At 44.4% G+C, this 27,959-nt stretch overlaps 2 protein-coding genes across 4 annotated transcripts in view; one reads left to right on the top strand and one right to left on the bottom strand.

Moving 5' to 3' along the window:
• SLC44A3 (solute carrier family 44 member 3) overlaps positions 1 to 1,514 on the top strand; it is an 80,487-nt gene extending 78,973 nt beyond the window's left edge. Inside the window, exon 16 of one of the 3 annotated variants that reach the window (XM_070268691.1) lies at positions 177 to 1,514. The gene's annotated coding sequence lies outside the window, so the exon portion shown is untranslated. Of the gene's footprint in view, positions 1 to 150 lie in introns of all 3 variants that reach the window. The other 2 variants (XM_023641590.2, XM_023641591.2) reach the window with 2 other exon arrangements.
• On the bottom strand, positions 1,044 to 27,959 carry CNN3 (calponin 3). The gene is made up of 7 exons (XM_001490827.7): positions 27,153 to 27,959; positions 7,277 to 7,398; positions 7,000 to 7,066; positions 6,066 to 6,203; positions 5,589 to 5,705; positions 3,693 to 3,839; positions 1,044 to 2,151 (listed from the first exon to the last, which is right to left on the bottom strand). Exons 1-7 carry the CDS (start codon positions 27,207 to 27,209, stop codon positions 1,810 to 1,812), a joined length of 990 nt encoding a protein of 329 aa, XP_001490877.1. The 5' UTR covers positions 27,210 to 27,959; the 3' UTR covers positions 1,044 to 1,809.

The following is a 27,959-nucleotide window of genomic DNA, read 5'->3' as shown; positions in this document are numbered from 1 at the left end:
CCCCAGAGATTCAGATTCGATGGTGGGTAGGGGCTGTGCTGGGCACTTTTCATTTTTAAAGCTTTAAACAAAGGGGAACATGTAGCATTGATTGGCAGGCTCATTTCAATTGGATGAGCGAGTAAACAGAATTACCCCCTCTCCTAACAGGAGTGCCAATCTGGCTTATTTGGCAGGACAAGCAGTGCAAGAGAAGGCTTCCCTGAGCCCCCTCTCCACAGATGGCAAGAAACAGCATGTCTGCTCAGAACAACTTCAGCAAATGCAAATTGCGACCTTTTCCTTAAACAGCACCATTGAATCAGTGGCGCTCCTGACAGTCTCCTTGAGGAAAGGGATTTACAGAGCAGTTTCTGGGGAGCATTAAATGGTCATTGTGGCATGAGGAGCAAGTAGCCTGCGCTCTTGTGGGTGCATCAAACCCCATGTCTGTCCTCATTATCAGCCTCAGCAAAAACCAAGAAGCCACATTCCACCAAAGCCTCACAGAGCCAATACTATCAGCGGAAATCACTTGGCTGAGAAAATGTCAGAAAGTTTGTCACCAATTTTCTTTCAGTGATTGGAATTTTTGGTCGTTTGACCTTCTCTATGTCATGACTGAAGGTTAGGTTTTGCTAACACTTCATACTATAAATCCTAGTTTACTGTCAAACAGCATAGTCTCCTCCTGATCCAGTATGTTTCTCAGTAATATTTATTCACCCTAGAAGATGAATAGAAAATCCCTCCAACCTGTCCCACCAAGGTTCCTGAAGACTTTAGGATTATTCCACGTCGGGTTTAGGATGACTCTGGGGCAGCTCAGTCACAATGGAATAAGCAAGGATCAAATACTGATTTGAACCCTGCTGTCATTTACGACATGCAACAGGCAGGTCCCTTCGTTTTCCTAAGCCTCAGTCTCAAGCACAGAGTGCAGTTACGGGAGTTCAGTAATGTTAAAATACCTTAGAGCAGTACCTGGAAAGAGTACTTAAAAAAAAATCTGACTCTACCTAGCTGGAAGTTAGCCAGAAAATAATCAGCCTGTGGCTCATATAAATGTTCAAAAAAAATATTTATTTATAAAAAATACAATGGGATAAGTTTATGCTGAGAAATGCAGCAATAAATACAGTTGAAGAAAACAGAGCAACTCTACATTGATACATTGGCACAAACAGGAAGAGCAGAGGCACCCCCAGACCTAAATGTCTGCAGGCCGACTGTACATGCTCCTTCAGAAACACCACTCAGAAAAGATCTGTCAGCTTGGGTAAGAGAATGAGTACACATATAATCACAAATGCACACTGATCATGACTTTATTTAAAAATTAGCAAACAATACTGTAGAAACATTGATATGTAAATTTCTAAAATGCTGCATCTTAAATTTAATTGGCAAAGACCACATTTAGCTATAAGCATGAGTTTAGTCTTCCATGTAGAAACGAGATACTAAACTGTAACAAAAAAAAATAGGTTCCTATTGTTTGAAAATACCAGTTTAAGTAGAAGATTGTAAAAATGCATAGATCTTTCATAAAAGAATTGACTGTACAAGAGTACTCCCCTTTCACAGTATTCCTTTTTACTTCATATGAAAGTTATCGGTTATGCTGTAGGATTTAACTGTTACAGCACTAAAAGGCAACTATTTAGGGAAGAGGCAGAAAAGGAAAAAGGAATGTATGTAAGGCAATATTTCTTTTAGGTACAATAAGCATAATAGTGTTTTAGGAAGACAAGATAAAAATTACTCAAGGCTAGCTTGGTTCTCACTGAATAAAAACAATGGCTAAATACTGAGCTGCTCTGTGTGAATCTAATAATCAATGCCTTGGTCGCCATATTGGTAATCTCTGGGGTAGTCATCTTGGTACTCGCCATGATATTCATCTGGGTATTCTGCCTGATAATCACTATCACTGATTTCCGACCCATTTGTTCCTGTTCCTTGGCTTCCATTGTGAATGACAGGTTCTGTTGGAGCAGCACAGTATTTGGGATCATATACTTGCCGCCCCAGCCCATACACACTCATTCCTTTCTGGGAAGCGACTTTGTTGGTACCCATCTGTAGAGAAATTGTCGAGTTGTCCACTGGCTGTAATGTTAGCTTCTGATCGTAGATGTCTCTCCTGGTACCCGGTGCTAACATCCCCGCCTAGTATGAAAACAGAGTAGAAACGTTAAAACAGCAACTAAAATCCGTTCTTGTGCCTATTCGATGAATTATGAAGTTCACATTGAATGTGAACACTAATATAATAACTTTAATTTGGTTAGGTAAAGCTAGCCTACCAAAATATCGCAATGCCGAATCTCTCTTATGAAGCAATATTCATTGGCTTTCAAGCTAGGTCAGCCCTTCCTTATAGCTCTGCTATGAAACTGCTATATGGCCTCAAACAAGTTAACTTGCTTTCAGTTTTAGGTTTCTCATATGCAAAATGGAGACAATGCCACCTGCTTTGGATTTAGGAGAGGATTAGACATAAAGAATGAACAAACAAAGAAGAATGCTGGCACACCTGAAAGTTCCATTTCAATGCCTACTATGACTATGTACACTATCCAGGTTACCAATTTCAAAAGCTTAGAATACATTCAACAAAAATTCTGCTGCGGGGCCGGCCCCATGGCCCAGTGGTTAAGTTCGAGCGCTCCACTTCGGTGGCCCAGGGTTTTGCTGGTTCGGATCCTGGGCGCAGATATGGCACTGCTCACCAGGCCATGCTGAGGCGGCATCCCTCATGCCGCAACGAGAAGGACCCACAACTAAAAATACACAACTATGTACCGGGGGCTTTGGGGAGAAAAAGGAAAAATAAAATCTTTAAAAAAATTCTGCTGAGCAGTCCTTAAGGGCTCGAGTCTTTCAAAAGGCTCTAAGACACTGAAGAGCCAGCCATTTCAGAGCAACCGCGCCCCTCCTGTTCAGAGTACAGTGACTCAAGCCTCATTTCTCCGTTTGTGCCGAGCACACACTCCCAGATTTAATCAGTAAAAAAAAAAAAGCAAACTTGAGCGGCAGCAATGAGAGAGACAATGCCCCCTGTGGCAAGATGTGTTCCATAAAGGGCAAACGACAGCAAATCTCATCTTGGGTCATGAAGAAAAAGCTTTTTCAAACCTTATCCCCATTCTTGTTGGATGTGAGACCTGTCTGCTCTCAAATGGTTCTAGGAAGCTCCTGAGGTGCTGGTGATCTATTTTCAACGGGAGATACTTCCATCTGTGTGGTATTAGAATGCCGGCGTTCTCACCGTGCTCCATTTCCATCTACTCAGTCACACATTTAACAGGAATGCTAGCTAAACAGTTCTTAGCGGAACACCAGATAATTTTACCATCAAGTTAACTACAGGCACCTTTAAAAATAAAAGTCAGAAGCATTAGAATGAGCAATTTACTTGGATTTGGAGCAAGAACACTGTAATAAACGTATCTTTTTTCTTCTGGTTAGGTAGAAAGGCCAGCTGTTCTAACTGCCAACAAAAGCTATGAGCCACATCATGCTTGTATTGCTACAGAAAAGGTCCTTTGATTCTTTTGCTTTCTCAGCAAAAGCTACTTTCCTGAAGGAATATACTCTAAACATACCATACAAAAAATACCTACTTGAATTAATAAGACTAAGGTAAGTGCTAATTTAAATAGCCCTTTTCGTACTCTTTGCTACAAGTAGAAAAAGGTATTGCTTACCTGGCTGGCTCCTTTGTTGGTGCCCATCTGCAGACTAATCGTGGTCTGGTCAAAAGGTTTGTCAGTTTGCATTTTGGGATCATAAAGATGCCTCCTAGTCCCATAGGCTGTCATACCTGCTTGGCTGGCGCATTTGTTGGTTCCCATCTTTTAAGTTAAAAATAAAATTAGTGCCAATTATCAGAAGTCAACAACATACATGAAGCAAACAAAACTTCTCTTCTACTAAAAAGATGGGAGGGGCACAACTGACTAGTCCCTTCCTGCGCTGAGGCTGCAGTCAACTAGGCACAAAATCTCTCTGCTTCTACAAAGGACTTTCAAGCTGCTCACTCTAAAAAGAAAAATTTCCAAAAAATTCCCAAACCCTCACAACATAATCAACCATATAGAAACATGCACACAGGAAGAGATGAATAGACACACAAAAAGTTATTGCAGTGGCAAAATTATGAATAATTAATTTCCTCTGCTACTCTCTGTAGCACAGATAAGCAAATTAAGGGGTACCTGCTTCAGCCATTTAAAGGGACAGAGCAATCTCTGGCTAGACAACATGCTTTTCTACTCCACACATGTTCTGTATAAAATGTGAGAGCAAGTGCAGGTGTCTTCTCTGGCAGCTTAGCAAGGGCCTCTTCAAATTTCATCAAAATCACCATTTTCATGGGAAAAGAAACACGTTTTATTCCTCCAACTCTCATGTCACAGGACAGAGTCGGAGAGGCAGAATGAAGAATCTGAACTCAACCAAGTTCAGACAAACAATAACTTCTCTTCCCCACTGAGAATAATATGGCTTCAGGACCAACCAGTACACCCTGCTCTACTGGTTGGGGACACATTTCTACTGTTGGTCTTTTTTCCTTAAAAACAAGATTTATTAAAGGAAAACTTTATTACTAAAAGTAAAACCTGTTCAATGGAGAAGACAGAAAAAACAGATATAAGCAAAAAGGGGGGAATAATTATAATCCTTTCAGACATTCACTGTAAACACGTGTATATCCTTCTAGCTTTTTTACCTTATGTGTCTGTGTATATATCTATAGAGACACATGCATATAAATATACATACAAAAACATGCATGTGCAATTTTAAAATAAAAATTGGCATCACGCTGACCATAGTATTCTATAACCTGATTTGTTTTCCTTAATCTTTGAACTCGTCTATCAATTTTACATGATTAGTTCCTTTTATGGAGTTACCATAATATAAACGACCGATTACTGTTCAGGAATTCAGGTTTCCAGCTTCTTGCCATTGACACAATTTTGTACTGTATAAAAATACATGTATATGTCAATTATACCTCAGTAAAGCTGAAATAAATAAATAAATCCACTCACGCAGACCCGGTTGTGACGGGGCACTGTTACCACGTAGCTGTGGGACAGTGAAGCCGACAGCACACTGGGCATTTAGCAGTGGTGTTTCTGTGACACTCTCCAGGGGAATGATATGAAGGGAAAAAAATACCTGAACTAAGTATTCCCCTGGACTGACAGATTCTAACAGTGCCTGGCTGCTGTATCATGATTTACTAATGTAAATAAATGACTCTGGCACTGAGGTTTTGTAAAATTGCTTCATTTGGTCATTAACATTTAGGAATTTATAGTGTTTTCTTAAAAAATAAGACAATGTAATTAGGGAAAAAAAGCATTTCCTGGAGAAACAACTGTCAAGTCAGATGGCATGTCTGAGGTTTCTTCTAAAACCAACATCGTCTCATGGGCTTTAAATGGACATCAACTGTATAAACCACATCTCCATCCCCAAACCTACATTATGGTCTATCTGCCTAGTCCTCACTTAGGAGAGACACTTTGTATGGTGAGAAATTAATGACAGTGAATAAGTAACTGATTAAGCAATACCACGTTAGTTACCTGCAAACCAATTACACTCTGGCCAGCCTTTAATTTTCCTTCATCAAAACGTCTTGTTTGTTTTTCTGCATACTTAACTCCAACGTCAATGGTTGTATGGAATCCTTTTGTTTTAGCCTAGACAGAAATATGTACACTCAGTGAAAAGGAACACTTAAATGGAGATTTTTGCCAACAGAGTTTTACAGAAGGAATAACAAAGAAATGATGCTGTCAATAGATGAAGGGTTTCACTTGGTAAGACCCAAATTAGGGGTGAAAAATATACTTAAGGTCACACTGTACCTCAGAAGTGTGAATATTCTATTTAAGCTTCCAATACAAGGCAGTTGATGGCAGCAGCCTTTCCACAAACCTAATAATTATGGAAGAGACCGGCTCCTCCCTGCCTAGTCTGAACTCCGAGAGGAAAACAAACACAACTCAGCACCAACAGAGTGGAGGTTTTTTAACCAGACATTAAAGACATTTACGTACCAGACCTGCTAGAGCCACCAGCGTAGTCTGAACCTGGGTCATGTTTCCATTCTCAAAAAGATCATTTGCTTCAAATATGTCATGTGGCTTCATACCATAAGCCTGAATAGCTTTAATAAAGTTGCCAATATTCTCCAACTATAAAGAAAAACAGTCACATAACTTTTGGAGCTAAATATTGACATTCATATTATCTGAGAATTCTACATCTCCCTGACTAGTTACAGGACATCAGGTAGAAAGTGACTTGGCAAGGATTCCTGACCAGATACATATGAAGCACAGTTCTCTTTGGAAAAAGAAAGAGTGTTTCATAGTAGGTCACATAATGTTCTTTTTAATATTTTTAAGCAGTCAAGTTTTTTCAATTCTTTAAAGGCAAGTTCTTCCCTACATGTTTTCAAGAAATCTGTGTCAAAGCTATCCAGGGCTGGAATTTTCTTTGTCTAGGGTACACAATTACTCACATTAATAAATAATTTATTATGGTTTAATTTTAAAAATAAATTTGTGGTTACTAAATGCTCTTATATCTCAAAACATATAGTCAAGACTAAATATCCAATGTTACTTAACCATACGCATTCATGAATAAGACTATGCTTAATACAGTGGTCCACAGTCAACCATTAGTTATTATGTTAAATTCCTTGCTTTTTCCCTGGTTTATCCTTATGGTCTAATTTGTATTTCTCTGTGTAAGCTATGTCAAATCCTCTAAGAGTAGACAGACTATAAGAAAACTTCTAAGCTAACCATCTACTAATCACAGAACTCATTCTAATTATGGAAACATTAAAAATAACATTGTGAAAAACAAAATATAGTCATGTGCACACATTTCTGCTAAAATGTCTATTTTAAACCTGTAATCAAGTTTTCGCTGCATAAAGGGTAACCAACTAGAACCAGAGGCTGCTGGTTTGCCTGTTACCTGAGGCCAGTTTAAGGAGGACTCGTTGACCTTCTTCACTGAGCCTGGCTGTAGCTTGTTAATGAGTCTGAAAAGAAAAGTGTGACACCTTATTTACTGGTCACACAAAAACAAGGACTGGAATGTAAAGTTGGTTCCTTTAACATCAGCAAAGGAAAGCATTAAAAACATTTGCAGAATATCAAGGTTTGACACCCTGGACTAGGAAGGAGGGCAAGACAGAGGCCTGTGGAAAGGACTGGAAGAACAAAATGGCCACATCAGGGCCAAAACTCACTCGCAGAGGATTATGCCATCTTTTAAGCCCAGCTGAAAGTTGGTGCCAATGCTCATGCCTGTCACCTCTTCTATCCAATTGCGAAGATCTTCTTCTGCCTGGTGATCATACTTGGAAGCAATCTGAAATACAAGTTATCTAACTTTAGAAGAAGTTTCACTAAAGCAGCGAAACTGCTGACGTATGACTTGCTCTGCTTTAATTATCCATTGAGACCAAAGCTGCAATGTGCAGTAAATTATATACACTGGAGTTCATTGGCTGACACAACCAATTATTACAGCTTCAGTAACTAATAAAAAACTTCTGGTGAAGGTGCAGCATACAAAATCTTGAACAGCACATGGAGAGAGGCTGGGACTGAGGAGAAAATATGGATCAAGATAAGACAGATTCCCATTCATGACACATAGGAAGTGACAAGGGTTAACAGCGGAGAACAATATGGCACCAGCCATATTAAACTTAAAAAAGAGTGGTAGGATTCTGACACATGCAACTATTTTACACAGTATGGCAACTGGCCAAGACATATCAGTCTAATAGTCTTGTTGTCTTGAAAGTTATGATGTTTCTATGCCTTCTATTCAGCCAAATACACACTACATCCTACACACACACACTCTTCCCTCAGTACTAATTACTGCACTTACAGTACAATACTGAAATTGTTTACGTAGTCTATACCATAGGAGACTCCTCACAGGAAGGAAAAGTATTTAATTCACTTTTCAACCCTCAGTACCTAGCACTGTACCTAACACCCAAACATTTAATAAAACTAAAAGAAAATGTATCTCTTTACTTACAGAATTCTACGATAAAGGCAACATTACCAACACTGATGCTATACTATTGTATATGCTAAAACTACCTACTAAACACAGGTTTTGAAAGATCTCTTCAGGATAAGATGATAAACCTCAATTTTTTAAAAAAAATAATAAAAGGTAAACAAAATACTGTTAAAGATCACATGCTCAAGTTCTTAAAGCTATTCCTTGTCCTTGGGTCCTTAAAGAGGCTGGTCAATCAGAGTTATTAGAAGAACACGGCTGGGAAGAAGGAAAGATTATGTGTCATTTTTCTCGTTAGCACAGGTGAAAATGCCAGCACCATGTAGACAGTGCCCAGGGGATGGAGATCGCGAGGAGCTTGGGAGTCAGTTCCGGCATTGTTGAAAATGGAAATGGTTTGCTTCCGTAAAACATGATTAGGTTTAATTACTGAAAGAAATGAAATGGCATGACATTTCAGTCATTGAAAGGTCCTCTGAGTTCTAGTCTCCAGCAGTCACAGAGGAGCCCTCTCCCCTCCCCGACCACCAAAGGGTGAGGCTTCTGCTTCAGCCCTGGAGGCAGATGACTTCACTAATTACTGTGTCATTTAGGGAGAAGGCAGTCCTCGATCATTGCATTCTCCTCCGGAGTTGGAGAAATGGCTCTACACCTTTGACAGAATAACGGATGATTTATTTAAGCTGTAGATTTACTTTACCAGGATTACAAATGAAAATTCAATGAGTTGATATCTTCATATTAAGATAACTAACACTGTGCAATGTTTCCTGGATCAAATTTTGGCTTGGAGGTTAGTTTATAAAAGACGGTTTAGGCACAATGTAAAGCTATTACCTAACGTGTGGTAATTTCCTGCCCCCTCTTAACTCCTGTCCCCTAAAAACCACATATCTATTCTGATTTCCTGCCGGTCTGGGTTACATGGGCACCTGGATGTGGGAACAGGGGAGGAGGAGGTTGCGATGCTGGAAGGGTTTACCACAGGGACACACCAGCGTCTGGTCAGCAGGAAGGAGCCATTACACCTCAGACAAATATTCTCGGATAATCTATCTCATCAAACATGTCTATTTACATATGGTACTCTTAGAAGACAAATATAAATTGGTGCAAAAAAATTAAGACTTGGCTATATTTTCACACAGGAGTCTTGTTCCAGTTGGCTAGAAAAAGAAACTATATAAATTTGGGGGTCGAGGTATGGATGGAAAGGAACAGGCAAAGAAGAAAAGGAGAAACTAGGACTCCTCAGGCACTAGCTACGGGAAGCAACCCCTCAGAGGGAGTTGAATTTTTGTCCACAGCGAAGCACTCTCAACGGGGAGATACATTTCAATAAATCTAAAGACAAACCTGATGCCTTAGGGTAGGAGGGGTCCTGCCCTGGCTCCACCCATCTTACTATGGGCCGTAAGTCAATTCATCTAACTTCGGACCCATTTCCTGTCTGTACAACAGGAAGGATGAATTCAATGAGAGCACCAGGTCTCTTCCCATTCCAAGTTGCCTAAACCATTTGGTCAATCAGCAAAAATTGGAAAGAAATTCTTTCTCTTCATTTTCTCAAATGTAGAGATGGAAGTTATGGTGGAGAGGTTTTGGGTTTTTGTAGGGTGATGGTAATTCTTAACCAAATGAGACCAATTATTCTTCAACCAAAAAAACATAAAAGCATATTTATGTTTCCTTTGTTCAAAATGTGTCTGACAGATTCAGTGCCATGCCCCAAACCACAAAGGGATTACAGATCTAACTTGAAATATCCCAGTAGGAACGCCAGAAAGAAATTTCCATCTCCTCTGTTGACTGTTCTCATCAAGCGAGTCAAGAGAGAAAAATCAAGGACTGGAGTCAGACGGACCCGGGTTCAAACCCTGACTCCCCCTGACTGGATGGAGATAGGGGGAGCTCTGGATGGCTGACTCTGTCTGAGACTTAATGTAATACACACACACAGAAAAAATTGGCAAGCACATACACGCAAAGCTCAAGACCCCAAATGGTAAACTAAAAATGAAAACTAGGTATGCATCCACATCATGGGACTGCTGGGGTTCACTCGCGGTTTTCCTTTAAGTGAAGGAGCAGCAAGGATTTTTCTACCCAAGTACTGTTAATATTTTTTTTTAAAGTGAGCTTTCTGTAGGAATGTGTACTTGGTTTTTTTTTAAGTTTGAAATGAAAAAACCCAAATTCTTATGAAATCATCTAGGAAAAAAACCTATTTCAAATTGTCTTTTAGCTCCTGGCCTGCAGCACTGTTCCACAGGACACAGAAATCTTAAGTGTTTCCCTTAAAAGTATATGAGAACACAACCCAAGCAAATATCATTAGATTCTTTAACTACAGAGGTTATTTTCGAACTGTTTGATATACACACATTTTAAAATTGAGAGCAATTAAAAATAAAAAGTAAGCTTTAGCCAATAAAATTTATTCACCATTTTCATTTAAAAAGCTTTAATTTCTAAACACCAGGCAGAGAATGCTGACATATTTCTTCCTTGCAACAAGAAAATTTAAAAATTACTTAATCTTATCTCATTAATACCTCATGGAAATTTCACTGTAATTTGTTTAAAATCACTCTTCCAAGTTGTTTATAAACATCATTTATCAACACTTATAAACATTATTAGAAAATCTTCTTCAAGATTTATCAGGCCTTCCCAAGAGACTTCCACTCTTTCTGCCTGGTCCTCCCGAGTCCACAGCCGCCCCTTCTTCACCCACCCCGTCCCCTTTCCCTAACACCTGGCATTCTCTCCAGCAGCCTCCCAGCCCTGCTCCAGTCAAGGCACACGTGTGACCCACTCGTGTGCACTCTCTGGGAAGAACACCTGCCGAGGTCCTCACTGACGCTCAACAACACTTCCCTGGCCAAATACAATCAAAAGGCACCGAAAATAGAGACTGAAAGAAAGCCTCTGGGGCATTTAATCCTGCGATCAGCCACCGCGCCCCGGCTGCGGGCACCTGCCAGTGTGCCTCTTTTCCTTCCGGCGCCTGTGCGCGGGCTCCGGCCCCGGGCGGCTGCAGCCCTCTGCTCTTCCCTTGCTCTCTGCTCAGCACAGCTAAGAGCACCCGTCCGGGGTCACGCTCAGGTTCAGAGGCAGCTCAGACCTTTCAAGCTGCGTGACCTATCCTTTTGATTTCTACAATAACACAAAATTACTTAATTGTCACAAAAAAACCCAAATGGTACACAAGTTTGTACAGCCTTCATTCTCAATGGGGGTGAGACGGCCCCCCAAAGAGGTGAAAACAACCTTAGTTACTAAAATAATTTTGACCTCCCTAACAAACTATTCCTTTGCATAAAATTTGGTGGGGGTCCGGCCTGGTGGCATAGTGGTTAAGTTCCTGCACACCACTTCAGTGGCCTGGGGTTCCAAGGTTCCCTGGCATGGACCTACGCACTGCTCAAGCCATGCTGAGGCAGTGTCCCACATATAAAATAGAGGAAGACTGGCACAGATATTAGTTCAGGCACAATCTTCCTCACCAAATTAAAAAAAAAACTGGTGGGAGAGAGGAGGAAGTTAGGACAAACATCTAAAAAGGGTCTTTGGGAAACAAGATGATGAAAACAAGGTTGACAAACACTGAGACAGAAAAGGCACGTGTCTCTCTTCACCCCTCTCCCCCAAATCCTACTCCCTCCCCACAGGTAAGCTCCTAGCTGCCAATTCCTCTTCCAGACCACGGGCACCACCGTATTACACAGAATCAGTGGACAAAACGGCAGAAGAATGAGATGCCCTCACAAACACCAGCCCTGAGGGCCTAAACTTGCTAACAGAGAAGGGAGACTCTCAATCAGATAAAAAGCCTGCTGGTGCTAAGAAAGGGCCACGCCCTTCCTGCCTGGAGGTCTGAGAAGTCTCCCTCTCAGAATCCCTAACGGGAGATACAGTCAGAAGGGAAACCGAGCTTCAAAAACATCTCAACAACCAACCCGAAAGTGAGAGTCCTGCCTCATTTTATGGTGCTTCTCAGTGTAAGCAGGACACATTTAGACAAAGTCTAACTTAGTAAAAAGATGGCGGTGCACCCGGTATGAGGCAGAGTGATAATATTTATGTCCAAGAACTGTGTAACAGCCCCCACTTACACATAGGGACATTCTAGAATCTACTAGAGAATGAAGATGTGTCTTTCTCAAGTATTCCTTCTCACGATGTACTATCACAGCGCTTGTATTATCACAAAGCAGACAGTTCCAGGTTCCTGTCTCTCGTGGTTACAGCAGTGTCCCCCAAATTTCCATAAGGCCTGAACTCTCACTGGGCTCCCTGTTTCGAGCCACCAGGACAATCCAGCAACACCTCCAAGTAAAATCGTATTCAGTGTAGCTTCCTTCTCTCTCCAGGGTTCCTTGTGTGTGGTGGATTCTTCCTTCAACTTCTTTCTCTGGACAAACGGCCAGATGGTTTCACTGGAACTTGATAGAGCTGCTCTCGCTCTGTTGAAGGCCAGTGGTTTTCTGGTCCCTGATTTCTCCTTACTCCTTCCTTCTGTCCTCCTTCCAATGGCTACTGCGTACCAGGCCCGCTTCAAAGGCAAAGTCTCTGCCCTAAAAGCTTACATTCTAGTGGAAAGAGACAAATGCCTGCTAAATAAGGTGTGTTAAGACATCTGCGAAACAAAAATGAAGTAGGGTATTTAAAATAAGGGAGAACACAAATACAGAGTCCACCACAGTCTCAAAACAGGAACCAAAACAGATCTCCATCTGCAACAGGGTGCCTCTTCCCTTCTTCTCCATCACTGCCATTCTTGATACCTCATGCAAGACAATGAACAGGCTTTAACACTTTTTCACCTACCTTAACCTCCCACCCTATGGATCCTACAAACATGTGAACACCTTTGCAAATGTTTCAGGTATTCACACTGGGAATACAACAGCCTAAAGAGCACATGCCTTCAAGTCAAACGCCAAAAACTTCCAAAAAGTGTGTTCCCAATTCCAGTGTGACCTAAGCAAGTAACTTAACCCTGGTGACCCGATTTCTCACTCATAGTCTCCTTCCTTCCAGAGCCATTGTGAAGACGAAGCCTATTCCATTGGTAAAGGGGAGGCCATCTCAATGCCTGACACATGGCAGAATTAACACTCTCCCTTGATATCAGCTTGAGTACAGAGGTACAAAGCTTTCTATTAACCAAATCCCACAGCAACCTACTCACTTTACTATCTAGCATTCAAAGAGAAAGTTCGACTGCAGACAAGCCTATCTCGGATACTGCCCATCACCATTGATGTCCATTCCCATCACCACTCATCCAGATCCTCATTCCTACCCCTCTCTCTTCACTCCTCTCTACTTAGAATGGCCTTGAATCCCAAATTCTCATTCTTTTTCAGATTATTGCTGATGAAAAGGATGAAGTAACTTTTTTTAAAAGCATCTAATTGTATCTAATGGGGGCAGGGATGGGAATTCGAGAGAAAATCACTTTACATTTGGGGCAATGATGTCAAGGTAGATTGCACATGATGCCTTCCTCCAGGTCATTATAGAATCTAGACTCATTCTACGGTGTGAACTTGCTAAAGATTTGATGGGGAATGATTACATATTCCAAAGCTATAGAAAGTCACATTTGCCTGGGGTAAACAGGAGTGATGCCTAAGGGGATTTTAAAGTTGGATCCTTCTCTGTGAGGTACAGCCAGATCTTCACATCCAGGATTCAGCATATGGCACCAGCACAATTTTTTGCCTCCAAATATGTATGGGCAAAAAAATACAAACACATTATGATTCAGTGTACGAATACTGTGAAACTGAAAGAAAGTAAAGCTTTTACGTTAACTTAAGAGGAGGTGATCCAATGCCTAAAGCAAATAAATGCTAGGAAAAATGCAGAACAGACAGAACGCCAATTTTGTCTTCTCGATCTAGAAAATGCAGACTTCAGACTACAAAGTTTAGAACACACATAGTTAAAAGCAGATTTTGAAAGTTCAAATCTAAAGAAGGAGGGAGCGAGCACAGAGTCTGGACCCCAGAAGGATCTAGGCTCAGAAGTATCAATTAACAAAGACGCACGTATTGAATAGCTCACGCGGCGTGTGAGAAACCTCGGCAAACAGCAATAACAGGAACCCAGAGATGCGCCCAGTCCTTCCCCACCCCCACCCAAAAGGCAAGGGCCTCCACCACAGGCTGAAGAGCCTCGCTGTCATGCTATGGTGGACTCCTGAGAGAGGGTGTGCGGGCACTGGTGGGGCAGGGAGCAGACAGTCATCACCATGAGCCAGCGCAGGTATGCAAGGCATATCCAAGAACACCTTTATTCATCTTTGTACCCTTAGGTCCCATGTCTGGCGCACAGTGGGTACTCAATAAATGATTTTTCATCCATTGGTAGTATTACTGGGCTAGGGAAAGGCCGCAGATTTCAAGATCTATCTTGTTACAGAGAGGCATCTGCATTTGAATGCTGCTGGTTTTTAGGGGCATCACATCTCTTTGATCTACGCATCTAGTAATCTTAGATGCATCACTAGGGACATATTTGTTTTACTTTCTGATAAAAGTCCCTTATGTCTATGGCACTCCTTAAGTCCAGTTTGGTAACCCTAGAAGTCGGGCCTGGTCAGAAGCAACAACCGTGCCCGCTGTGCTGACCAATGTCAAGGCAGGAGGAGCTCCCAAGGATGTGAACCTCGAGGCTGAGATTTACATCTCTTCGCTTCTGTTTTGGTAATCAACAATTTGGAAACTATTGAGAACACTTAGTAAACTTTAGAAAATTAAATTGAGACTAGCTAAAAAGAAACAAAAGTCAGATTCAGAAAGATCTTAGCTTAATAACAAATTATTCAAGATAGATGTAAAATCCTGTCCCAGAGTTCTAGAATTAACTAGTAATGCTTACTTAGTGAGCCTAAAATAGCTAATGCTACCTTGGTCTGCACAGATCTACAATTCTTTATAAAATACTACTGCTTGCCTTATTCGTTTGATCACAACAGACTCATGAGGTAACCAAGGAAAGGACTAGTTAAATCGACAGGTGTGAGAAGAGTACATGAACTATAAAACCTTAGGCAGTGTCACTGCCCCTACTCTGGACAGAGGGAAAATCAACTTGCCAAAGCAAGAATTAGAATCCTCCTGGACAGGGAGGTGCCTGTCTACCTCACCAGGTGATTACGCTGATCAAAATAGAATGAGTTAGTCCTTTGTAGTCAAACAATGGAGTTAGTTAATAATCCCACTGGACCCTGGTAGGTTAAACCATATCTGTGGTATTACTGAGACCAATTCTGAGTGTGCTGCGCTCTAAAAGGGGACGCTGAGAAACCGACATCAGTTTCTAGAAGAGGCAAACTGGATGGGGAAGAGACAAGAAAAATCCTACACAGCCTATTATGAGAGACAGGTTAACCACCAAGAGTGGCTATATATGACCTAGAAGGGACCTTGTGGGCAGGAGATACAGGCTAGTACCATCTAAATATTTAGATGAAGTCACAGAAGAGGGAGTTGGTTTATTCTGAATGCCACACAGAGGTCAGACCCAGCATAAATGTGCAGAAATTCTAGAGAGATGGACTGGAGACAGGCAGGAAGGGAAAGAGAGCACAGGGTGCCAATGACGGGCAGGTGAAGGGGACCCACGAGAAAGCCTGCTTGAGAACATCCTCTCACTTTGGAAGGAAGCCAACCTGTCATGAATTTTATGTCACTGTAGAGAGCTTGCTGAAAGGGGACCTTAACAGAAGCCCCACAGGAAAATAGATGAAAAGAGAGATGCTCTTCCGTGATTTGTTTTCTTTCTCACCTCTACAAGATTTAAGGGTCCACCTCACTCATCACAGTATTTGCAGGCATCCAGATTTTTTGCTGCTATCCAGATTTTCAATCACAGTCAAAAGTCAGTCTGAATGTGGTTCCCTTTTCCAGTCCTGGAGCCCGAGAAGACCCTCTCATGAGGTCACAGGGCACCTTTCACACCTCGACAGACAGCCATCTCCACATTTTACCTGATTTCACTTTTCTCCTCAGCAGGCCTCTAGGCGCCCCCTAAATAACCTTTGAGTCAGGCATGTGGATAGCACTGAAAAGTTGCCTTTTCTCTTTCCATAATTACAAGTAACATTGTGGCAGTAACTTTTCTGTAGCTTTGGACTGTGTACTCACTGCTCATCAACTATTTAGCAAGTTCGCTTCATAGGACGTCTCCGAGTCCGTTATGGCCTTAGGAGGCACAAAATCCACCTCCACGGCCCCAAGTGTAAACTGTATCTACAAAGAACTTATCTCTACCGGTGTGGGAAACCCTCTCCACTCTGAGATCATTGACCACATTCACCCAAGGGCTCCCAGCTGCCTACCCCGAAACTGAGTCAAACACACACCACCGCCTTGCTCTGAGCTACTGATGGGACGGGCAGAAAGGAGGCCAAGGAGAAACAGATGCCAGCCTTTCAGTCAGCCTTCAGTATACCTGGAAGCTCCCCTCAGGGATCCAGATCCAGCTCTCGGATCTGAATGCCTTTTCTGCTTACCACAGTGGAGTCTGTCCAGTTAAGAGAGATGGCTTTGCACAACCAGTGAAGAACAGAGTTGAAAGACCTCCTTTGAAAGGTAGGTAGACGCTGGCTAGCGAGATTTCAGAGTCTTACAGATATATTAAGTCTGCAAGATACCATAGTCTTTTTCTCTCACTAGAGGATATGAAATTTCCATTAAAAAGCAGGATGGAATTTCCCATTTCCTCTTTTTTAAAAAAATTATAATTTACCTCATGAAATAGCATACAAAGATATATGACACTCAACTTTTTTTTATTGCAGTAACAGTGGTTTATATAAATTTCAGGAGGACATCATTACATTTTGATTGCTGTGTAGATTATATCATGTTCACCACCCAAAGACTAATTACAATCCATCGCCACACACGTGTGCCTAATCACTCCTTTGGCCCTCCTCCCTCCCCCCATCCCCTCTGGTAACCACCAAGCCAATCTCTGTCTCCATGTGTTTGTTGTTGTTGAGATCATCCGGTATTTAATTTTCTCTCTCTGATTTATTTCACTTAGCATAATACCCTCAAGGTCCATCCATATTGTCGCAAATGGCAAGATTTCATCCTTTTTGATAGCTGGACACTCAACTTTTTGAGACCCTAAGTAAAAAGGTTTTTGGTTCAGTTTGCTTTAACGGGGAGTATGAAAAAAGATGAAATCAGAAGTAAGATTCAAACACCTGCATGTCATCACGTGCTACACAAATGCCACCAAAGCTAGGACAGATGCAAACTAGTATCCAAGCTTCTTATCCACCAAGACAACTAAGAAACAATCAGTTAGAAGACTGATAGAGTTCCAAAAAAAAAAAAAAGGCAGTCTGAAATGGTTCCCTTTGGCAGTGCCTTTGTGAGGAGGTCACAGGGCGCCCACATCTTGACAGTAAAGCTACCTCCACACGCTTCCTGACTGTAATGCAGTCTGAGAGCACAGAAAAGGAGGAAGAACGGAAGTTCCCCTGGAAGCACTGCATCCCCATGGGAGCGCTGCACCCAACACAAAGGGCCCTCGGCGATTACGCTGTGAAGCCTTGAGACACCCAGGCACAAAGAACAACATAAACCCAACTTCGCATCCCTTCCAGATCAAGGGCCAATGGAATGAGGAGAGAGCAGAACCCAGGCTGCAAAGGGGCCTCAGTAGGACTCAGGGAGAGGCAGCTGAATCTACAGTGTATCCCACATGCAGGAGCCAGCCTGGACCATCTCCTCCTATTCCTGCCTCCGATGCCATCAGACACCAGCAGCTCCATGCGAAGAGCAACAAAACAACCGAAACGGAAAAGGAGACTCTTATCCACCTCGGGTCTATGTTTTCTCAGTCCGCTTCCTTTATCATTCCCAGCCTTTCACAGCGAATCTTCTTCCCTCTGCTGCTTTGCTCTCACCCACCATGTATACTGAGCTCTTCTCCTTTGTTTGGCCCATCAATGGGCACAGACTGTTCACTATCTTGTCTGAGACAAGTGCATCTGTGACCGAACCAACTGCCAGCCTCAAACACTGTCCTGTTACTCTCTTATTTCATGACAAACCTCTCCATTTCCTCACTTAGTACTTCTTCCTAACCCCCCGGAAATTTGCTCTACTGAAGATAATCTCTCAAAAGGTCACAGTGACCGCTCAGTAGCCAAATCCTGTGGCCTGTTTCTAGTCCTCCTGGCCTCTGCGGCACTCCTGGAGGCCCCTCCAATCTCTTCCCCCAGCTTCTTGTTAACGGACACCATCCCACAGCTTCCCTCTCTGGGCTGCCTTCTCCCCTTTGCCTTGAAAGATGCCAATTCTCCTCAAGTTGTGACTTCAGGTTAAAATGGTTAGGAGCATGGGCTCTGGAGCCTGAACATTCAGGTTAGACTCCCATCTCCAACCCACCTCAGTTTCCTCACCTGTAAATCAGCGATCCTTAATGGCAATTACATGAGACAGTGGTTAAGAAGAATCGATGACTTAATTCATGAAAATCGTAAGAACTCAATAAATGTCAATCCTCATCCTTCTATCTATGCTTTGCCGGCCACTCCTGTCCAGACACCAGAAAGATTTCCTCCTTTCAATATATCCTAAGACCAATTACATGACACTATTTGATAGCCATTTTGATAAAAAATAATTTGGATGCTGCCTAAGCTTTCTATTTGAAAAACTATTATCAAATAATTTGTAAGAGAGATGCCCTCACCTCATTCCCAAGCCTCATCCTGCTGCCAGCTCTCACCTGAGTCCGGTGGGGGTTACAGATGGAGTAGGGATCATGGATGTCAATGATTCATGACTTGACAATAAAGAACTACAGCAAGCGACATGAATTTCGACCAGGCTGCTTTGAAATAGTTTTGTTTCTCTAACACCAAGAGGAGATCCACCTTCTCTTTCATACCACTGGTCGGAAGTATCAACTGAATTTTTTAGAGAGCAATTTGGTACTACCTGTAAGAGGTTTAAATGTTAGGTCAAAAGTTACGCACCTTTCTACACAAGTACTTTTAAAGGAAATATCCACCAGCAGGGAAGCCATGAATAAATAATGGAAAGCCATACAGTAGATTATAATTCAGTTTCTAAAACAGTCATACGCTATTCAAAGCTGTACAAGTGGTTGGGTGGGGGTAAGAAATACAAGATACTTTCACTTTTTTACTTGTATATTTTCGTACTATTTGCATTCTTCACAACAAATGTTTCATTTCGTTCTGAGGATAAAAAAGAGACGAGGTTCTCACAGGCAAGGAAGATGGCACCCAAGGTAGATGCACTGTCTTCAGGCAGAGATGACTTGTCCAAAGGTCGTGGGCTCAGCAGGGATTCGGACCCAGGACGGGCTCCAAAGTCTAAGTCTTTTCCTCCCCTGGATGTTCTCCCCTCACCCTCCTAACCAACCAAGAGATGGGAACTCTCTGCACTACACTACACACGGAGTGTGCACTGCCTGCTGGAAGACGATTAACAACAGACAGCAAAGTGGCGGCTTAGACCCTCTGGCTTCACAGAAAGTCCTTCCAACTCCTGGAGAAGCGAGAGTGCATCCCAAAGCAGCCCCCACCCTAGCGGTATCAGACCGAGGCCCCGCGAACATGCTGCGGAGCTGGAGAGCCCAGATTCCAAGCAGCCCACGGGAGGCTGTCGTCTCAAAGGGCGTTGCCAGCACGGTTCAAAAGTTCATAATGAGACATTTGGCAGAGACGTCTCAGACTAAAAACACTTCAGTGTTTAACTCTTCCACCGGCCCCTGTGAAAGGCAGCCTTCTACCACACGCATGCACACGGACTGCAGGAAAGGGTGTCAACAGCAGATCTGTCACTGAAAGGAGAAAAAGAAGAAAATTTAAAAAGCAGCCCAGAGAGGAAGAAAATTAGAAACGAAAGCCTGCCTGGCAAAGCCCACGCCTGCGTGTGTGTGGCTGAGGTGAGGTGGGGGTGAGGGGTTTTTCATACAACACCCAGGTCTCTGAAGAAAGGTAAGGAGAAAACAGAAACGAATGCTCTCCAGTCTTCAGAGAATGGGCCCATTCAGGGTAAGGAAACTGGCCACGTGTGGCCTCTGAAGAGCAGCCCTGGAGTTCCAGCTCGGCTGGAAGGGCCGCAGACCCCGACAAGCTCACAATCTCATGTTTAATATAAGACCAATTTCTATACTCGATTAGAACTAGGATTGCTGCTGCTATTTTTGCATTCAAAGTAGAATCACATGTTTGAATGAGGAGAGACTTACTACACATGGTATTGATTATTTTCTCTCCTTTTCCTCCCACGTGAAACAAAGGGAGGGAGGGAAACTGCAATAATAAAGTGCACACGCTCTCTCTCTGTTTGTGGAGGCTCGGGTAGCAGTAAGCAGGCCGAGAGGCCTGGGACAATGAAGAAAGATCATGTCCAAACATTCAGGAGGGAGAGAAGAACCAACGATGAAATCATAGCCAGCCCTGTCTAGCCACTCCACAGCTAGGATCCCCTGGAAAATGTGTGGGGGAAGAGAGGAAACTAGCTATAAATGCTTAGGTTACATCTTCCGCAGGACTCCATCCAAGCCCAAAGGGCCTCCTCTTTTCTCGCCACTCACATCCCGGATTGCCTGCCCTCCCCACTGCAGAGGGAGCCACACACCCTGAGGCTTCCTGGTCCTGGGGGCAGAAGGAAGATGCTGAAGTTCCCTCCCTACCTCATGGGGAAAAACTAAGAATTAGTCTTCTCTACTCATGGACTTACTTCACACAGGTCTCAGCTGAGGCTTCAGAAGACAATTTAAAACTGAAGTGACAACCAAGATTTTAACCCTAGACGGTAAATATGTTTATCAGTCCACTGTGGAGAATATGAGCCCTATCTGAAGCCAAGAAAGGAAAGATGTATCCTGTTTAGTAGGAATCAATCTCTTAGGAAGAAAAAGCCACATATAACCAAGTAAAGCCAAGTCATACCATCACCAGAAAGCAAGGCCTCGAGCTCGGTACGGAAGTCCACGGCCCTGAGGGCAATGAGGACGGGATGAGAACAGGGTCAGAGACCCCAGGATTTCATGGAGGGAATGCATTGCAGGATGCCAAGGGGAGGATTCTTGGCTAAGGACTCCGGGCCAGATCCTATCGCTGACACAGAAGTGAAGTAGAGCACCGCTCGTCATCATGGTCCCTTATCTGCCAGAAGCCTCATGTCAGATACAAGCAGATGGGGGAACGAAGGTCCAAGTCCTGGAGATAATCTCAACAGCCAGAAGACAGAAGTTCAGAACACAGGACTGCATCTAACCAGCAGGGCACACGCCAGCAAAATGGAACAAGGGCTAACATTTACAGGATCTGTACTTTTGGTTCCAGGTATTATTCTAAACACTTTCAGCGGACTGTCCATCTTACTTATTTCTCCCGACACCCCTATAAAGGCGGGTACTACCATATCCTTATTTCATAGATGAGACATAGACGAGTTACTTGCCCAAAGTTACAGAGTAAGGGGCAGAACCAAGATTCCATCCCAGTCTCCACGGTGCGCATTCTTGGCCACTAGGTTCTACTTTCTCACTGGCAGGAACCTGGAGCCTACCAGACATCTCCAAGGTCACAAGGATTCCCATGGTCACATGTTTTTATAAAATTTGCAGGATATTTTTGTACTTTTTGTAGTGATGACCTCCCCCCCAAATTGTATAACTTCAGGCCCCACAAATAACCTGAATCTACCCCAGGCTCAAGAAATCCTGAACAAAAACCTGAGCACAAGTAGAATGAGTAACAGTTAAGAGGCCCCCATGGCTAAGATTCAGAGGCAAGGGGAACCACCAGCCCATGGTATATGCTGTGGGAGGCTAATGCCTAGAATAAAATGAAAGTTACCAAAGAATTCTAAGCACAAGCTCCCTCCCACCACCAGTTGTACTGAGAAGGGAAGTAATGCATTTCCACACTCCCCTGGAAATAATGGCAACGACTGGCGGAAAAACCAAAACCTTCCAACCGTGCTTTTTTATGTCGCAGATATTAATCATGGTTCCAATACACTTTTAAGTGACAAGAAAACACTCACTAACCCTCATGATCCCAACCTGGAAGGGAAAAAGGCAAAAGGGACAAGGGATATACCTCTCGTTGATGGCAGTAGTAGCTATGTCTTCGCTGTTGAGGTTCTTTTTGCAGTCTAAGAGTAGAGAAAGGCAGACGTACAATTTCCACAAAGGAAAGAGCGTAAAGAGCTGTGGACCACAGGGCAGTGAAGGTGATAATGATCCTCATTAAAATTCACAGTAAATAAATCTGATCATTTTAAAGACGAAAAACAGTATTGCTTCTCAATTCACCAAAATGTATTCTCTTTATCTGTTTTGGCCAAGATAGGGGAAAAAAAAAAAAAATATAGCAGATAACCCACAACAGCATGTTCCTACCAGGAGAGCAGGCTGGGTGAATAGCCACCATGCAGGTGGTCCTCCACAGGCATCCCGCAGAGCCTGGCAGAGGGGCCCTCTACTGTCCCTCCCTAATTTGGGAGTCTAAGAAAGAACCTCAGCAACAAAGAAGGATTATCTTAGTGGTAAGTTTTCAATGTAATGTTAACCAATAAACTGCTGAAGAAAAACTAGCTATAAAAATCACCATTCTTCAAAAACATCATTGAATTCTACAAAAACACTAGAGAATTCCCTCACGAGGACTACTCTAACTTCTAGAGATAGTAAAATCTGTTCCTGATGGATAAGTTGATTAAATCAACAAATATTTACTGAGCATCTACTACGTGTCAAGTTATATTCTAGAGATCCTGATTTAATCCATCAGTGAAGAAGACAGGCATCCTTATCGTTGGTGGAAAGAGACAGACAATAAACAAACAAAAAGTTTTGAATTAAAAACGTATTTCCGGGGCTGGCCCAGTGGCATAGTGGTTAAGTTTGCTTGCTCAGCTTTGGTGGTCCAGGATTCACAGGTTCTGATCCCAGGTGCAGACTTACAGACCGCTCATCAAGCCATGCTGTGGTGGCATCTCACATACAAAATAGAGGAAAATGGGCACAGATGTTAGCTCAGGGCCAATCTTTCTCACCAAAAAAAAACAAAAAAAAAACTAAACCCATCTACAGTTTTCCATGCTTCTGGTGCTCCAGCAGCAAAACAAGGCAGGCCTCTTAGGGTAGGATTTCTATAGCTGGAGTCCACAGTCACCCTGAGGTTACTGATCAGGGGCACTTTTGAAGCAAGTGCTCGTCCAAATGGCACTGGGCAGGCAGGCTAGCAGGGTTTGTGGGACATTTTGGTCCTATTTAACTATTACAACATGATTGTTTAACTCACTCTTCAATGACTTCCAAAATGGTTTTCAGCGGATGAGGGCTGCCATTTTGTAACCAAGAAGATTCTGTGAGAAACTGCTCTGCTCCAATCAGACATTCCATGGGAGCAGAAAACTGTCAGTGTGCATTCCAATCCCATTCTTCTTAATGTTTCAGTTAGGATTCCCCCAAAAAACATACCAAGGTGAGATCATTTCAGCTCCACCCTCTCCCCCACAACTGATTTCCTCCCCTCTCCCTGAGACCTGTAAGAAAGCTTCCTGCAGCATTTGCTCTAGGACTGGCAAGGGCACGTTCCACTGCAGCCTCCTCCACTTTACAAGAAACTACCCTGACTCCAACATCTTGTTCAGAGCCAAGTGTCAGGAAACGCTGTGATTCCCCTGAGGACCTGTCATGTTTTCTCATGGCTTATAAGGCATAGAGGTGTGTTTCCTTTTCATTTTGGTCCCCAAGATGCAGTCAAGGGCCTGGCTCAACTTGCATAATCCGTGTAGGACCTTACTGCTTATGAGTGCTTCCACCACCCCCTCTCCCCGGGCACTGAACTACATACACCAGCTTCTGTATTTTCCTGGACTCTTCCACTCTCTTATGATCTTTGTAGATTGCAAGTTATTGATCCTTCTGTTGATTAAAGAGACGTAGTTCACAGTCCAGGCTGAAGGATTCTACTTTTTAAAGCTGTTTTCAAATATCTTCTTGCCAATTAAAAAGAGTTAAGTTTGTATGTTCTGCCATGTATTATCCTCTTTTCAAACAGTATCTTGTGTTTACAAACTTTTCCCTGAAATCTTACTAATTGAAAGTATCTAAGATCAAAGACTTCCTCAATTCATTGATGAGCTGCTTTTACAGCCGGAAGATAAAAAGACCAAAGTCTTACTTAACACAAATGTCATTCTTAAAGAGGCAGAGATATACAAGTATAAGCAATATAATATTGATACTAATTTTCTATTACTAAGAACTAATAGCTACAAATTAGTCATCGAGTACTTGCTACAAACCAGACACATCTCAAAGATGCACTGTTTAGGGGTGGTAACTATTATTCCCCCCCATTTTACTGATTAGAAAACCAGAACAGACATCTCAAATAACTTGCCCAACATCATGCAAGGCAGGAAGTGGCAGAGGAGGGACCAGAACCCACGTCTGCTTCATCCAAGGTCCATTCCACACTGCCTCCCCAGGATGTTTACACTTTTTCCTCTTTGTTAAATGACGTTTAAAAAAAACATTGCATTTAAGCTACACATCAGTTATGCAATACATTTTCTTAAAAAAAGGCAGGAAGGAATCAAAAGGTGTCCAAACCAAGCAATGTCAAAGTTCATATGCCACAGACCCATTCATCCAGCATGCTGAGCTTTTAGTCGAAATGCAACAGCTCATACGAAGGCCTAGCAGACATGAGTATTTGATTTCCAAGCGCAGAACAGATTAAAACAGCATTACATGAATAATCATGTCAAGAAATGAAAGGTGAATGGCAAACATAGGGGGTTGGGGGAGGCAGACAATAGTGACTTGTAGTAGAACATCCCTAAGTAGTTCAGTTAAAATTCTTAGAATATTCCAACTTGCTTCTGTGACCTTGGGCAAATCACACCCTTTCTGAGCTTCACCATCCAGATCTGGAAACGATGATGAATAATCCCAGCAATGCTCCCCACCTCACAGGCTGCTCTGCTGTTAAGATCAAAAGACTTCCTATGAAAGGACACTGTATGAAAGGCTCATATAAATGAAAGGGGTTATTAAAAGATGGGTTTGGTGCTTAAAGGGATAAACCCACAGTTACATAAACCCCAAGTTAAAACTAACTTTCCAAAGGTTCTGAAAACTGAGGTTTTACTGTTTGTAAAAATTTATAATAATTATAGTGATCTAGCTTCAGTCTATGCATTTCCTTCAGTCTGCTCAATAATAATTAGGAAAGAGGCAGAAGCTGCTTCACTAATCAACAAAAAGAAATTAACATGGATATTAACATCCAAGAAAACTAAGTCACTTGAAGGATTGCCAAAGTTATCAGAACCTCATTTACAATGCAAAAGGTGGAGACTCAACCTCTGCCAGCTAAGACTCACAAGGGCGAATTAAAATTAATGTGCACAAGCCAGGCAGGGGTATCACATCCGACAGTTTGGAGCGTCGATTCCTCTGAAAGGATTCCTGAAGATCCGACTGTAAGCCTTGCAAAGTACTGGAACAATCATACACAAACTACTCACTTTTCTGTTCTTTAAAAAAAGCTCAGGAAACTGTCTTCTAATAAAGGAAACACACTTGACAAGGTAAAGCACCTAAACATTCCAATTTTAGATACGTAGACTAAAATCCACTCCCTGCTTCAAAGACTGTTCAGAATTTATTAACGACTGAATTATAATATGATGCGTAGACTCTAACAGGGGGTGAGAAGAGCCATAACTCTCCTTGAGGATTGACAACGGTGCGCTTCATCGCCTCTATACAATGCACTCCACGCCACAGGCACCCCCAACGCCGGGATGTTACAGCTCGGACAATGCCACTGTATTCCACCAGCGGTGGGACGGTGCGGTGGCAATCCTGACATGCTTCGCCTCCCGGGAGGTTAATGGGAATTAAACCACAGCAGCCCTCCTTTGTGGCGCTTTGGCCAGAACAGCAGAAAGGAGACAATGAGCGTTCTGTGCGCAGTTCCGCGCCGATTGGCTGGTCTCTCCCCCCAGAAACCCCTGATGTCATGGGCTTGGAATGCAGGGAGGGAGGAAGGAAGGAGAGGATTTGGGGAGGGGGACGCCTCTCATCTCTTTCCCAGACCAAAAGTCCCAAAGATAAAACCAACGCATTCTTATGCTAAGCAAAGTGGCAAAACGGAGCCGTAACCACAGCCCAACCGCTCCAAACCACAACCCTCAGCAAATAAACCCTCAACAAAAGCGACCCACGAAGATATCCTTGATATCGTTAAAGTCTAATGTAGTACAGGCGTCTCAGAGTTTTATAAAAAAAAAATCTCAAGTCTACAGCAGACAGCACTCCCAGGGCAGCGCGCTCAGGCTTTGTCTGTTTCCCGCAGACGCAGCAGCAATTTGCCACAAGGCACCGAGATTCGGAAACTGCGAAGGGTCCGGGACGGCTCCCGTGCCTCCAGGGTCCCCGAAGGCGGTGGGACGCTCAGCAGGCTCCCTCCCCAGCAAGAGGCAAGGAACAATGGGGGGCCCAGTTTGGCCAAGTAACCGCCCAACTTTGCTAGCGGCTGAATTCGGCCGGGGGGATGGGGTGGGAAAGGCGCAGGGTCGGCCAGCAGCCCTGGTCGGGGCGGATGGCGGGGGCTGCTAGCTGGGTCCCCAGCCGCGCGGACGGGCCCCACCTAAGGGCGAACGACCAGACAGGAGCGCCCCCTTCCCGGAGGGGCGCGTCCTGCAGCAACGGACCGGCTCCTGTAGTTGAAGGCCGGCGCTGCGGGACTCCAGGAGCCCGAGAACGCACCGCCCGCCGCTAGCACCGGCCCGCGGCGCGGGAACAAAGCCAGGGGAGCGCCCGGGAGCCGGCGCCTCGTGCCCGGGAACAGGATGCGGACGCGCGGCAACTCTCGGGCCGCCCCGACGTCTCAGCTTCGCGAAGCCACAGAACCAAGGCGCGGCGGCCAAGCGCAGCCCAGCGTCGCCCCAGTCCCAGAGCCCCCCGGGCGGCGTCTTGCATCCCACCCCCCGCCCAGCGGGGAGGGCCGCCCCAGCCGGGCCCCGGCGTACCTTGTTCTTGACCTCGGCCGAGAGCCCGTAGGAAGGTCCCTTGTTGAAGTGGGTCATGGTGGTTCGGGCGGCGGGAAGCGGCTGAGCTCGGGTCGGGGGGTTCCTCGCACTCGCCTTCCCCGCTCCTGGCCCCGAGGAGAGGCCGCAACTCGAGATGCTCGGAGCTCGCTCCCCTGGGCGGCGCAGGAGATGCCCGGGCGCGGCGGCGGGGCGCGGGCGGTGCCTCGGCGACTCGGTCCGACTGGGGCCCGCAGAGCCTCCCGGTCCGCAGCGGAGTCCCGCACGACTGCCCCCACCTCCTCCCCGGGCTTTCGGGGATTGGCCGACGGGCCCGGCCAATGGAGGGCCGCCTCCTCCCGCCTCGCCGGCGAGGGGCGGGGCGGCCAGCCGGGGGAGGGGGGGGACGCTCCTTCCCGGCGGAGCCCGGCCCCGCCCCCGCCCTCGCACCACCCCGGCCCGCGGCGAGGCGACTCCCACCCGGGGCTGGGCCGGGGCAGGCGGCGGGATGAAGCCCAGCCCCGCGCCCGGCGCCTGGGGGCTTCCCAGCGGCCCGGAGTTCACGTCAACTTCCAGGCATCCACCCCCGCCCGGGGCCGGCGGAGGGGGGCGAAGCCAGCAGGACTGGCCCGCCGCTGACCCGCCGCGTCCCCGGCTGGAGGCCCCGCGCGCCCGGCTGGAGGGCAGGGCCCCTCCGCCCGCTGCTGCAACCCCGGGAGCAGCCTTGGAGCCTCCGCGCCAGAGAAAGGGGGCTCCTCAGACACCTGCTCCTCCCTGCCTTACCTCGCAGCCTCCCACACCTGTGGGTCT

Source organism: Equus caballus, chromosome 5, assembly GCF_041296265.1.
Source record: "Equus caballus isolate H_3958 breed thoroughbred chromosome 5, TB-T2T, whole genome shotgun sequence".
NCBI lineage: Eukaryota > Metazoa > Chordata > Mammalia > Perissodactyla > Equidae > Equus > Equus caballus.
This window is presented reverse-complemented; position numbering and strand designations above follow the sequence as displayed.

Excerpts from the sequence above, each read along its gene's own strand:
- CNN3 (XM_001490827.7), bottom strand. The coding sequence starts at position 27,209 with ATGACCCACTTCAACAAGGGACCTTCCTACGGGCTCTCGGCCGAGGTC. Across the intron at positions 5,706-6,065 it reads TGGTGGCTCTAGCAGGTCTG|GCTAAAACAAAAGGATTCCA; the intron begins GTACGTAAATGT and ends ATTTCTGTCTAG. Across the intron at positions 3,840-5,588 it reads AGAGTGTAATTGGTTTGCAG|ATGGGAACCAACAAATGCGC; the intron begins GTAACTAACGTG and ends TTAACTTAAAAG.